The following is a 13,111-nucleotide window of genomic DNA, read 5'->3' on the forward strand; positions in this document are numbered from 1 at the left end:
GTGCCTAGTTCCAGCACCGTGTGTGAAATTTTGAAAATTCATTTTGACCAAACTATGACTCCAAATCAACTTCTGTTAAATCCCACAACCCACGATATCCTAAAATTTTATTACTCCATGACTTTGTTGCTAAATCCTAGATTGGACCAGGCAACTCAAAACTCACACACATATATAGAATCCAAATTTATAGCTCAATTATCAAAATTCTTTCGATTAGATGAATGGCAGGCATGAATCCTTATAAAGAGTTCCCCCGAAAAAATATCAAAAGCACATGTAGTTTCCTCTATCATATAAAAAAAAAAATAAAAAGAAATTATATTTGGGCTGAGTTAGGCCCGACTAAAATAAATTTGAGCTTTTGGGCACTTTTTAAAGCCTAATTATGACAAAAGATGCTCTGATGTCCAATTTCTAAGTTAAAACTCAACTTGGGAATGTTACAATAGCTAGTAGATACAAAATTATATCGTGATCCACAATCCGACAGCCAAGCAAGGAGAGTAACTTATATTGCACATGCTAAAATCCAAACCAAGTCTTAACAACTTCTCATAATTTTGACGACTCTCTTTTAAGGAGTAAAATAACAATAACTAAAATGAGACCATCCAGCTTTATACCACATAGATTTTACTGACTATTTTATTGTACTAGAGCTATATCGGAATGAGACTAATCTTGAGCAAAATATCCCCTCCACCCACCCCCCCACCCCCAACCCCCAACCCCAACCCCCAACCCCCAAATAATGCTCAAATCGTTACAAGAACAAATTTTCATCATCTTTCGAGACAGGTAGAAGAAGCTCTATATTGATGTAACCCCAAATCCTAATGCCCCTTCTTTATTTTTGAGTCCCTTGCTGCTTCACATGGCTGGGAGCGCCAGCGGACGGAACCCGTGTTGGAGGCTTGCTTCCCATGCTTTCTCTATGTCGAACATCATGCTTCCACACTCATTCATGTTCCATCCTTCTAACGCATGCACTATCCCCGCCACTCGCCAAGCACTCATCACCCTCCTCGGCAACCAATTCTGCAACCGAATAATTTCGAGTTAATCGCATATGCTGCGAAACAGTTTCCCATGCCATTTGCGCGTATAAGAATGGTTAATTTTCCTCACTTGGTGTTTACGTATTCGTGCGTGACGTTGATTTAAAAGTAGCGATCAATGGCCTGCCCTTTTATATAACCATAGAAATCTTTGCTTTCGTACTAAGTTTCCATGTTTTCTTGCTATGACAATATACAAGTGATGGTTCGTCTTGCACGATGGGTTAATACATGTTTTTGCTTCATCACATAACCTACTAGTAGACATCGATGTTGAATGATGTTTGTAGCCTTCTGTCTTGCACCGTAAAGAGAAAACAAGGGACCAAAGTCTTTAGAGTTAAGTGATGTGTAATGAATTAGTCCAATCTACCAGAGAGATAGGTTCGCTGTATACCTTGCAAATTTCCATGCTTTTAGTTTCCTAACCCCATTCTAAAATTCAATGTAAATCCATCGTACACTATTCCAGCGACAGAGTTGAGTAAACTAACCTCACAGGAGTGCAAATTATCGAACGACTGGGGAGCGATCATTGCTGGAGTGCTGTGGTAAAGGCAATCTTCGCGGATTTGCTTCGGCGGGAATTGAGAAAAGGGTATGAACAACGTTCCTTTGGGTGCCTTTTTCTGTTCTTCTTCGGCAAGTCCATCTCCTACCAACCATATCTGCAATTATCATTTGAATTTACGTTCAGAAAGATTGAAAAGGAAAAAAATGGCCAAGAGAAACATTTCTTAGGAGTATTGAATCCAATTATATTTCCTTCCAAATATGTTGCTAATCTCCAAGATCTGCCTTGCCAAATACCTCTTGAGAAAAAGTTCTCGAAAGGATCAAATTGCCTCCGTACTTTCCATCGAGACTCCTTTTGAGCTTCTCATGCTCATCCTTAGAAGCGACATATACCTGCCACATTTCTTGCATCAATTAGAGGAAAAAAAGAGGTGCGTATAATTATTTATTGATTGCGGATGTGGAAACCCTTTTAGAAAAAAGAGTCTTGCTAATATGATGGCACCATTATTTACCATCAATAAAGGTGCCACAATGACCACAAATTTCCATATGCATGGATTTGGCGACCAGAGCTATGGAAATCAAAGATATTGGAGCCCATAACTAAGAGATAATGAAAAGCAAATCCACGGAGGGTTATTATTATTTTATTATGGAATGAAAAACATTGTGGAATATTATAATGAAAGGTCATGATCTCATAAAATAAGAATATTCACATTGTACAATATTTTACTCTTGATAAATGTTGCTATATCTATATCATACAAAATAAAATAAGAAACTTATGACATTCACTCGTTTACGGTAAAACTAAGTAATTATCTAAATAAGAAAAAATTTCCATTCTATAAAGTTTTGCCCTTATAATGTAATATTTGAAATTCTTTATAAACTATGATAATTGTAATATTAAAAAGATCATATTTTCACGTATTGTATAATATGTTTCACTCGGTGAAAAAAAAAGTAGTTAGCAGTGGTGTAAGGTTGTAAAATTAAATAACAAGGCATTTTATAACATCACGTGTATATGATTATGATTAAACGTAATAAATCTTTATAGAATATCATAAGATAAAATAAATATAATTTATGATATTTCAAACTTGATCACATTTTCGCATAGTAAATTCGCAAAATTAGGTTTTCAAGTGTTATGAACTATGTTGATTGAAGCCAAGTGGAAAATGTCCTAATAATTTATTTGAGTTGGTGTACAGATGACCAACTAAAATGATCATATCTTAAAAGGAGTAAGTGGTTCTGTACGGAAAAGAGAGAGCAACACAGCAAAAGATAGATATAAAGGAGGAGCGATGCTATTTATGGGAATTTGATTTCCCAAGGAAACCGGACAAAAAGGTCATCCGGTTTCCTTGGTAAATTATGGGATGCAGACTGCACCGTTACCCACGCAAAGGAATGGTGCAGTCAGCTAAAATTTGACCTAGAAAAAATGCCTCACATTATTTTTATTTCACCAGAAACCTTTAAGTGAAACACAATCATATCGTTCAGGAATCTAACCTACTAGCTTTTATAGGACTGCTAATTTGGCTTATAAACAGGCCATAAAAAGCAGCTATCATGGGCGATTCATAGTTCGCGTAAACCATAAAACCAGAAAACTAAGCCAGGTAAACTCACTTTTAATTGGCGCAATCGACACGGTCTATCCAAATTTAAAAAAGAAAAATAAAAGCAGGATGAGACTAAATTTTTCTGACCTTCTTTTGGTGTCAATATTGTTTTGCTTATCCACTATACAACATGCTAAAAATGGTGTTGGATTAAATTAAACAGGTGGAATCTAGAAAACAAAATTTCATTAAAATAAAGATAGGTGGGAAATGAATAATAATGCTTCTGTAAAAGAAGAAGAGGACTAGGCACCTGGATGTCCCTTGCACATAAAGCATGGGCAATGGCATACGTAAGCTTGTTAAGGTTGCCTCTGAGGAGGACTTGGCTTGTTTCTTTGGGAATGCTATGGAGCACAACTGCCACTGCCAAGCTACTCCCGTCCACCAACTTGATCCTCAAAGCTCTGTGCTTTTGAATGTACAATTCACCATTCCCATTCAATCCTTCTCCCTAAAAGGGGAAAAAAGGCAGAAAAATTAAAATAGATAAACGCTAGATAATTGGGCTAAAGTAGATACTCAAAGACAGAATTTCGAGCATTATTTTGAAAGAAGCCGGATCGGGGCTCGCCGTAATTCTCAAGGATGAAAAGTAAAATTAAATAAATAATGAAGGGATTTGCTAGGGAGGAGACAACATCTTGCCTGATTGAGAAGACCCAAAGTCAGAACCTTGACTCCTTTCTGGTTAGCTTCCAGTATAGCTTCTTCTATCAAGCCATTGATGGCTTCTCTTCGCCATTGTAATAGATACTACAAAAAATGAAGAACATGAAACAAAGTTCACACACAGGGGGATAGATATGAATCATGGAGAAAATAGATACGTACCTTGGCTTAACCGTTTTGGTCAACACGCGAGTAAGGTGGTTTCGAGACGATGTCTATTAGTAGATTACGTGGTCAATACAATTGAACCGTCAACCCGTGTTTTTTTTTTTGTGCAGCTTTCTTTGTTGAATGAAACATAAAGGAAAGACAGGGGATTGAGATTTTCAATTCCTCGTTTGGAACAATCATTAACAAGAGTAGGTGTTCATTTAGCTAGAAATTTATTACTTGGGCATCCTATGATCGAGTGTGAAGTAAATCGTCATCATATGGGCAAAAATGTCATTGTCTTAAAGATACATGCATTCTTTCCTCTAATACATAGTGGAAAGAAAATGCAATTCGACATTTTTCTCTCCACTATTTTCTTTCCACACAATATAGAATGAAATCAATTTTAACTTGATTAAGACTTCTCGGTTTTTAAGTGGAAAAGTTACCAAACAAGTCCTAACATTATTGCATGGATATTAATTCAGTTATAAATATTTCAATTTCGTTAATTTAATTATAGACCTTTTAAGGATTTGCTAATGTGATCATTTTGGCCAATTGTGGCTAGAAACCGTTGATGTGGACATCAGACATTCTACATGACATGGTTGACGGTAACTTTTGCAATTTTATAATTTTTTGAATACAATTTCTGAATAATTCGTTTTTTTGTTTTCTTAAAATATATTAAAAAATTCAGAACTTCTACTTTTTGAAAATGGTAAAAATTGTCCATGTCAACGCTAACCATGTTACTTAGGATGGCTAATATCTATATCAATGGTTTTCGGTCAAAATTGGCTGGAATGATTATATTGATAAATCGTCAAAATGTTTTGGACTAAATTGGCTAAATTGAAAGGTTTATAATTGAATTGATATCCATATATGACTCTTTTTTGTAATTATCCCTTTTCCAAGCAACTAATTGTTGAATTAAATAATGATTTCCTATGTTCCGCAAAGAAAAATAAATACTAATAACTTTCTACGCCTAAGGAAATAAGTAACGAATGGGATCGTGTATAGTGTCATTTCATAATTAGGGAGAATCCAGGCAACATGGTCATTACCCAAACATTTTAATTTTTCAAAGAGTATCCTTGATGAAGTTTATTAACAAATTTAAATTATGATCTCTAGCCATCTATCACATAATCACTATTTTTCTTCAAAATTAAGACATCGATATGATAAAATGTTAAAGAGTTATTGATCACTTAATGATGGATAAGTGTATCGCACACTCAAGTGATATGCGGCCTGGCCTCATATCTACCCGGCGCCCCCAGCCTGTCTCCATCCCCGTCTCACCCTTTGGGGTAAACGGACAGGCCGCCCCCGGGTTGGTATCAGGTCAGTGTCCCCCTGGGTGTTTCCGATTCTAAAGTATCGCAAAAAGACAATAATCAAAGTTCATGCATAACAATCTCTTATCTTAGTTCTTACTTGGAAATTGTATCTTGGAATCACCCAAGATTGCAACTTGAGTTTCTTGAAGGCGTTCCTCTCCAATACGAAAGAGTGGCCGTACATCCAGGTCCACACCATGAAGGCGAGCGAGAGTGGCCACATGAACCACAGGTACCACTTGGATGAGTTGGGCCGAGATGCGAGGGAGTTGAAGCCCAATCGAAGATGATAGATCGAGTCTAGTGTCGTCAGGTGCGTTAGATGAACCACATTTGGTCTATCTTCCACTCTCTGAAGGGATGTCTCGTACGTAGTGTCTAATGATTGGTCCATCGTTCGGTATATGTAGTCGTAAATAGGCATGAAAAGGCTGTAGTTTGTCCGAAATTGGGTGTGGTGCAAAGAGTGGAACCTGTTGAAGTGTCATGACTAATGAGTGACTCCTAGCTCAAAATCTATGTGTCACAAGTAATTAAGGTAACTCAATCAATTACAAAAAATGCCCATGGAGTCTAGGAACTGGTGTATGCACAGGTCAGTTTTCATTCTAGAACCAAACCGAGCAGGGTCAATTCCTAGTTTGTAGAATCGAGAACCAGCCTACCCAATGAGTTCTTTTTATTTTTTCTTTATTTTTTCTTATTCCCTACAAGTGGGAGCTTCCCATCATTAAAAGAAAAAAAAATTATTAATTAGGATTTGCTTCAACATAAAAAATAAAAATAAAAAATTAAGAAATTTTGACAAATCTGTTGGTTTGGTTTGGTTCCGTGTGTGGAACCAAGAATTAGAGTGGTTATTCCCGATTTCAAAAATAGAACTGATTCAGTTCAATCCGGTTCCAGGTTGGAATGCACATCCCTAGCATTGGGCCAGAATTTATTGCTGTGGATAATGCAACGAATGGATCCTGTTGAGTGCTTTTCTTGAGAAATTATGTTGTTTGTTCCGTGAAAAACCAGTCCGTCTCAAGTAAAGGATCGGGCCATAGGGTCACGTGGGGTACCTTCCCAAAAGGGTCCATATTTGCTTTGTCTACTGATTCTTAAAATTTATTTCCGGCCAAACGAAACGAAACGATATAATTTCTGTGCCACTAAGGCTATACCCGATAATGGCACATCTTTGTCCTTACTACTTGATAATACTCTAAAATATCCCAGTCGTCCTACTCTTCTTGGGTATAAAACGAGATAAGTACTGTACTGACAAATTATTCGATAGGTTGGGTGAATCCTCCTATTTTCATTTGAGACATTTAATGTATGTTTCTAATATTCAACTAAAAGTAGGTGCAATCTATTGAATCTTGATGGTAGGGATAAGCATAGTCCAAGACTGCGGTTCCCTCCTTGGAATCGCTCACTAAGGACTAGCTTTGAAAAATTGAACCGAGACCCACTCATTGGTTCCATAGATCCATCCGGGAATTGGACTGCCGGTCCAATCCAATTCCTGATGGGTCCATGGAATTGGTCTCCAATCCCTACAAAGCTTGTTTGAGTTGAATTGCAAGCCATTGATTTGGATTACGGATTGAAAATTAGGCAAAACAAATAAGACAATACTTGTTACCTAAAAACTTAATTTCTTCAAAGGTCGTGATATGATCCTCTTCAAGTTTCCTAACATCGGAAACATGTGGAGAATTAGACTTCACGTTAAAAGTCTTAACCTCTAGAGAAGTTAAAACATTAATTGATTGATTCATTTTTTTTCAACGTCAAGCTAATTTAATCATGGGAATGACTAAGGAAAGACATTACTATACTCCTAAAATGAGCTGTTGGGTCTTATGGACATCTCCAATTGGTTCTCTTCTTCCTCTACATTTGTTTGTTTTGTTTTGGTTGAGAAAACTACTAAATAGATTATTAGAAGGGGAAAAAAAAGTGGATGGTTAATCCTATTACACGCCCAAGAGACAAAATTAATGAATCATGTTCAATAACCACAAATATACATACATATATATATATATATACATATATATTTGGTTGAAAACTATAAAATAATTGTGTAATTGATATAAAATTTCTTTTATATATATCAATATATACATCGGTTTGGTCCGGGTGGGTGGGCAAACGATTGTATACTTAAAACCGAGAACCAAGACCAATACTCACCGGTTCCACTAAATTGGAACCAGCTCTCATGGGAGCTATCGGTTTTGGTCTAGTTATGATCGGTCTGAGCAGTTCTCGGTTCTTTTGCACACTCGTAGATAGTACAAGTAGCCTCGGTGCGCATGCAGCCAACCTATGCAATAATAATAGCTTTATTATATTACATTAGTTGATGGTGCAAAAAGACCTAGCTAAGTCTGCTTATAAAAGTTCTGGTTCCCTAAACTCCTTCGGGACATTTTTCAAATGAACTAGTATATATAATGCTTAATATATTTTTATCCTTGGTCTGTGTATTTGCTAGAAAAAATACGGTATCTGGCTAAAATGGCGTAGATATATATCCTTTAGCAAAACAAGAGGGTAACTCAAAATAAAAAGTTATTTCCTTTTTGTCGTTGTGACTCAAGTCATTTCCTTCTACGTGGCCCAGCATCACTATTCTATGTCTAGAAAACTTGGGACCATATAAATATGTTACACGACCGTGTGGGTCTATTAGTCATGCTCAACTACTTTTCTGACCAAAAAAAAAAAAAAAAAAAAATCTATACTTTTTTTTTCCCTTTCCTTGTACCTTCTATTTCTGCAAATTGCCCCTTTCCAGACAAAAACTACAGTTACATTGATCAGTTTCCCCATCTTTCCTAGCACCAAGAATGATAAGTATCTTTTTTTTTGCATGCTCTTAACTGTAACATTGCGGGGGTAGAGAGAGAGATCAAATGAAAATGATTTTATGTACGATAGACTTACGATGGAGTATACATTAGGTACTTGAGAAGTGGAAAGACGGTGAAGAGCCAATTTGGGATGAGCTCGAAGTTGCAGTGACCCATGTTGTTCGTGAAATCAATGTACATGATGTAACCGGCAAAGGATGCTATTGAAGCAGTTCTCGAGAACAACGTCGTGAACAAGGGTATCATGAACAGCATAAAATACGCCATGTGTTCTGCAAACGGATGAATTACGGCTGCAAAAAAGAAAAACAATGTAAAAAAGGTGAAAATTAAAAGTTGTCTAACTATATCATAAATGTAACACCAAGTATTTCAGCAATGTGAGTGCAAAGGGTTATCCCGTTCCTACTAAGGACCATGTATGTGCTGATAGTCCTGTACGGTAAATAGATGTCTGCCTTCACAAAAAGAAGTGTGACGTAGGCCATTCATGCAGACTAATGATTAGTGGGACATAGGATGCGATATAATCAAATCTTGTAAATCATCTTAGTATACCTAACTCGTGTAAATAGAAATTGCAGCTGATAATTGGTCTAGGAGCATCGCCACATTTTCATCATAGAACATTCAGAAATAGGGCTGTCATAGTTTGACATGTTCTTATTCACGAAATGGACTACTTCCACGTGCTGCTATGATGGGAGTCAATTTATAAACCAATAATTATAATGTTAAATGTAATGTGAAGCATAACTTACATGAGATTGGCTCAGTGACAATGGAGGAGTGGTGGTGGGAGTGATAGCGAGAGTAGAGAAAATGATGGTGTAGAGCTCGGTGAAGCCAATAATATAGGAATTCCACGACCAAAGCATGAATCAGGATAGTGATGATCACACCGTCTGTTTTCCAAAGTGGCAAGTGAGAGGCTTGAGGGATTGTCATGCGACCCATGTAAAATAGAACCCCATTGAGCAAGATCTGGTCATCCCTACATTAAAAAAACAAGAAAAAGAAGAGAAAAAAAGATCACCCTAAAAATGAGGAAGAACTGACCAAATTATGATGGCCCTTAATCACTGCTTCTTGATTGTGCTGTGTTATTGATCAATAAGATGGTGCCTCGTATGATACACTGGTGTAGTTAAATTAGATGAGTTACAAAACAAGCAGAGTGTACAATGGTCCCACTCATTTAATCACACATCCTAGAGAGTACGTTTGACTGGCTACTCTTCATATGAAAACTTGTTCGCCCACTAATTTGGGTTGGAGCAACATTAGTTGATGAATAGTTTTGTTTGACTAAAAAATCCAAGAAAGATATGCGAGAGAGAGAGAGAGAGAGAGAGAGAGAGAGAGAGAGAGAGAGAAAGAGAGAGAGAGACCAGTTGCCTTCTCGATCCACCTGCTCGAAATCGATGCCTCTGTCAACGATCCGGTTGTTGCCTTTAGCAGTTCGGTGGCGAGAAAGGGAGATCCAGATCTGATTGTGAAGCATCCTCATCAAAAGAAATGGGAATATGAGGAAGTAGGAGAAGTCCCTCTCGCTAGGCCCTTTCGCAATGAATTGGTACGTGCCGTGAACCGCCCATGGCGCCAAAATCACGTACTGTTGGAATGGGGACGTTTCATTCGAGAATCAAAAGCACAGTGGGAGATGACAAGTGACTGAAACTCGCTAGTGCAGGCATGTACATCGCTCATGCAAATAGATTTGCAAGATTATTGGATGATTTTATCGATTGTGTGACATGTGTGTCATGGGGTTAATTAGGTGTCCTAAACCTTTTGGATTTGTCAATGTAATCATTTTGATCAATTTTGTTAGAATTCGATAACTTCGACGCCGGTTGTCTTATGTGATAGATCAGCACTGACAAAACAATTTTTATAATTTTTAATATGTTTTCTGAATTTTTATAACTTTTTTCTTTTCTATTTTGTCTTTTTTTTTTTTCACTATTCTTCTTCCCCAAAGGGTTGGTGGTGGTCACTAGGGCCTCGGTGATGGCTAGCAACCCTCGTCGCTAGATCTGTGAGGGCTACAATGCCCTCACTTGTGATTGGTGGGGGCTGGCCGCTAACCATGTATTTCCCCATTTTTTATAGGAAAATAGTATGAAAAGAAATGAAAACGTTAAAAAGAAAAAATTCAGGAAATTAATATTATATAAAAAAATGTCATGATAGCAATTTCTGGCTAAACTTGGTAAATTGTCAAAAAGTTCATTACTAAATTGGTCAAATCAAAAAGTTTAGAATCGGATTAGCCACCGTATAATATATTTATAATTTTTTGGATAATTTTTTCTGTGCTAATTTTATCATAATCACTGCTCTTTGTTTTATTTTCTTGATAGTTGGAGACATTTCTCTCCATTGTCTAACTAGCAACATTTACTTTGTAATGACATATTCCTGATATGATGAAGCTGAGCACTACCAACTGAAAACTGTCCCCTGAAATTAGATTGTGCATACAAAATGCATCTATGCCATTCTCATATATGTCTGAGCAATTAAGATGCCATCGTGAAGAACGACTCAAGCCAACATTTTTAGAAAGTTCTAAATTTACCAACCTTAGACAATAGTTTTGAAACCGGTCAAGGAACACGAATTAAAAGATCAATATACCTTGAAGCTCCCCAGGGGCTTCCAGGGCCAGTCGGTGAGAATTCCTGGTTTGGAAGCCATTTCTCCTACTCTGCTTTTGCCAGACTTGTTCTTTCTAGTGAATACAAGATCCTTTGCACTCCAATTATACATGCACGACCTCTTTTATAGAACTTCTGCTCTTGCATTAAGTGCTCCCACCAACTTCATGCGCCACTTTTATGTAACATGGCCCAATTACGTCCATGGCCGATCGGGACGGACCGAAGGGAAAGCTGATCAGTTGACGCTCGGTGTGATTTTGTTAATTTTTGTTATATGTTGTAGAATTTTCACATAAGTCTGTATATGTCCCCATCTTCGAGCTTATGTTTTGTGGATTAGTTTGCTCGTTCAAGTTAAATTATAGCCCGTCATTAATCTGAATACGCAAAGACACACATGATTTTGAGCTCATGGACGGGAAAATTCTCCAAAAATCTTAAATATATTATATTTTTGCTAATTAAATAATAAATATTTCAATTTTGCTGATTGAGTTCTAAATTTATTACAGCCTCCTTGAGCGAGGGCAAGGTAGCCCTTGCCTAGATCTGGCAAGAGCCTTCATGACCCCATTGACTAGGCAAGGCGGCCCTCACTCAGATTTGGCAAAGGCCCTTCATGCCCTTGCCTACAACCTTCAGCCAAGGAGGCCGCGATGTCCCTAGGTGAGGGCTTCATATCGCCACCAATCCAGGTTAGGGGGAGGTGGCCCTCGCCAGATTTGGGGGAGGGCTACCTTGCTTGTGGCCGGCAAGGCCGCAAAGGCCCTTAGTCATGGCCAAGATGGCCTAGCCTAGGCCTTCATAGCCCTATCGACCTTGGTCAAGGCGGCCCTTGCCTAGTCTAGGCGAGGCCTTCGAGGCTGGCAAGGGTCACTGCTTACTCTCGTTAGCACCAAAAAAAAAAAAAACCAAAGAAGAAATGGAAAACTAAAATTAAAATTAATAAGATTTAAAAATAAAATATATAAGAAATTGTTAATGTTAGCAATGGCCATGTCACATAGGACAAATGGAAGTCTAGTGAGTCTTTCCAAATTGCTATTTGCCTTTCCAATGAAATATTTCCACATTTACAACTAAGCAAAAATACCAAATTAAGCATGATTGGAAATGATGAAGTATTTTAATATTAAACAGCACATCAATTTAATAGCTTAAAGTTTTAAAATAATAAGTAGCTATCTCATCCAAAATTATTTTGTTTGTGGTACAAACAAAATACATTGAGATTCCCTTGATATTTTCTTCTTAAAACCCCAGTACGACCGACAGGAAAGCTGCCAGACCCGTCAAACTTAAACATTTATAGGTCCCAACGAACTCCGATTGAGGTAGTTGTAACCTCACAGCCACACCCGTCTAGCCCCTTCTTTTTCCGATTGTTCTTCGTAATTCTTTTCATAATTGAAACGAAGATGAGATAGGATCAAGGTGGAAGTAGACTTACTTACAGCACTCTCCTTTTTCAAATATTGTCGTACTTACACCTTTAATAACCTCAGTTATAACTGTTCGTTCAAATTTACTCTTTAAGTTACCCATTAATAATCACCGTTGGTCACTTTTGTAATCAAGTCAACGTTTTGAAAACAATTTGACCGATTCATCTACGATCATTGATTGAGCTGAATATTCAAATATCTTAAATAGAAAGATGGTTTTGTAATAGGAAATAAGGGAGAACTTGAAATTTATTTCTTTGTAGTGTTAATTAATGTAGGTGAACAGAAAATGAATGAAGGTGTACATAGTTACAATTGAATTATTGCATAGATCACGCGCTATGTTGAAACACTTTTTGATAGGCGATGGAAAAATCTCATCTTGGAGATTCATTGTGAGTTGAAACAATCAATTTATACTAGTTGACTTATTAGTTTGAGTTCTAAATGTAGGTCTAGTTAGATATATTGATGGATTCAAACTAGGGTTTTCTCTTGGTAATCTCCTTAGATGAAGATATCGGATTTTTGTCTGAGAAATGGTATCAAAATCAATGGTTGATTGATGTTTTACTCTCAATATGTATCAGTATTTGCGAATATCTCTAGAAGGAATCTCGTGATCCCTGATCTCTATTTATATAGAAAAAGTATTACTCTCATTATATGGAGTAGGTTCTATCATTGAATGTTTAGAACGTCCTAAAGGCGTTTAAGTTTCCAA

The 13,111-nt window shown here is 37.1% G+C and overlaps 1 protein-coding gene across 1 annotated transcript; it reads right to left on the reverse strand.

Annotated features, from left to right (window-relative positions):
• Positions 1 to 753: 753 nt before the first annotated feature.
• LOC104430947 (very-long-chain aldehyde decarbonylase CER1-like) lies at positions 754 to 12,718 on the reverse strand. Its single transcript, XM_039311202.1, has 10 exons — positions 10,920 to 12,718; positions 9,668 to 9,891; positions 9,038 to 9,270; positions 8,350 to 8,569; positions 5,501 to 5,876; positions 3,872 to 3,979; positions 3,477 to 3,677; positions 1,872 to 1,970; positions 1,556 to 1,729; positions 754 to 1,041 (listed from the first exon to the last, which is right to left on the reverse strand). Exons 1-10 carry the CDS (start codon positions 11,049 to 11,051, stop codon positions 874 to 876), a joined length of 1,935 nt encoding a protein of 644 aa, XP_039167136.1. The 5' UTR covers positions 11,052 to 12,718; the 3' UTR covers positions 754 to 873.
• Positions 12,719 to 13,111: the final 393 nt, after the last annotated feature.

This window comes from Eucalyptus grandis, chromosome 4 (genome assembly GCF_016545825.1).
Source record: "Eucalyptus grandis isolate ANBG69807.140 chromosome 4, ASM1654582v1, whole genome shotgun sequence".
Taxonomy (NCBI): domain Eukaryota; kingdom Viridiplantae; phylum Streptophyta; class Magnoliopsida; order Myrtales; family Myrtaceae; genus Eucalyptus; species Eucalyptus grandis.

What these genes read in the sequence shown, in the direction of transcription:
- LOC104430947 (XM_039311202.1), bottom strand. Translation starts at nt 11,051, where the DNA reads ATGTATAATTGGAGTGCAAAGGATCTTGTATTCACTAGAAAGAACAAG. An exon ending in GTGGATCGAGAAGGCAACTG is followed by an intron (nt 9,271 to 9,667) that starts GTCTCTCTCTCT and finishes TTTTTAATGTAG; the next exon opens with GGATGACCAGATCTTGCTCA. An exon ending in CTTTGGGTCTTCTCAATCAG is followed by an intron (nt 3,678 to 3,871) that starts GCAAGATGTTGT and finishes TTCCCCTTTTAG; the next exon opens with GGAGAAGGATTGAATGGGAA.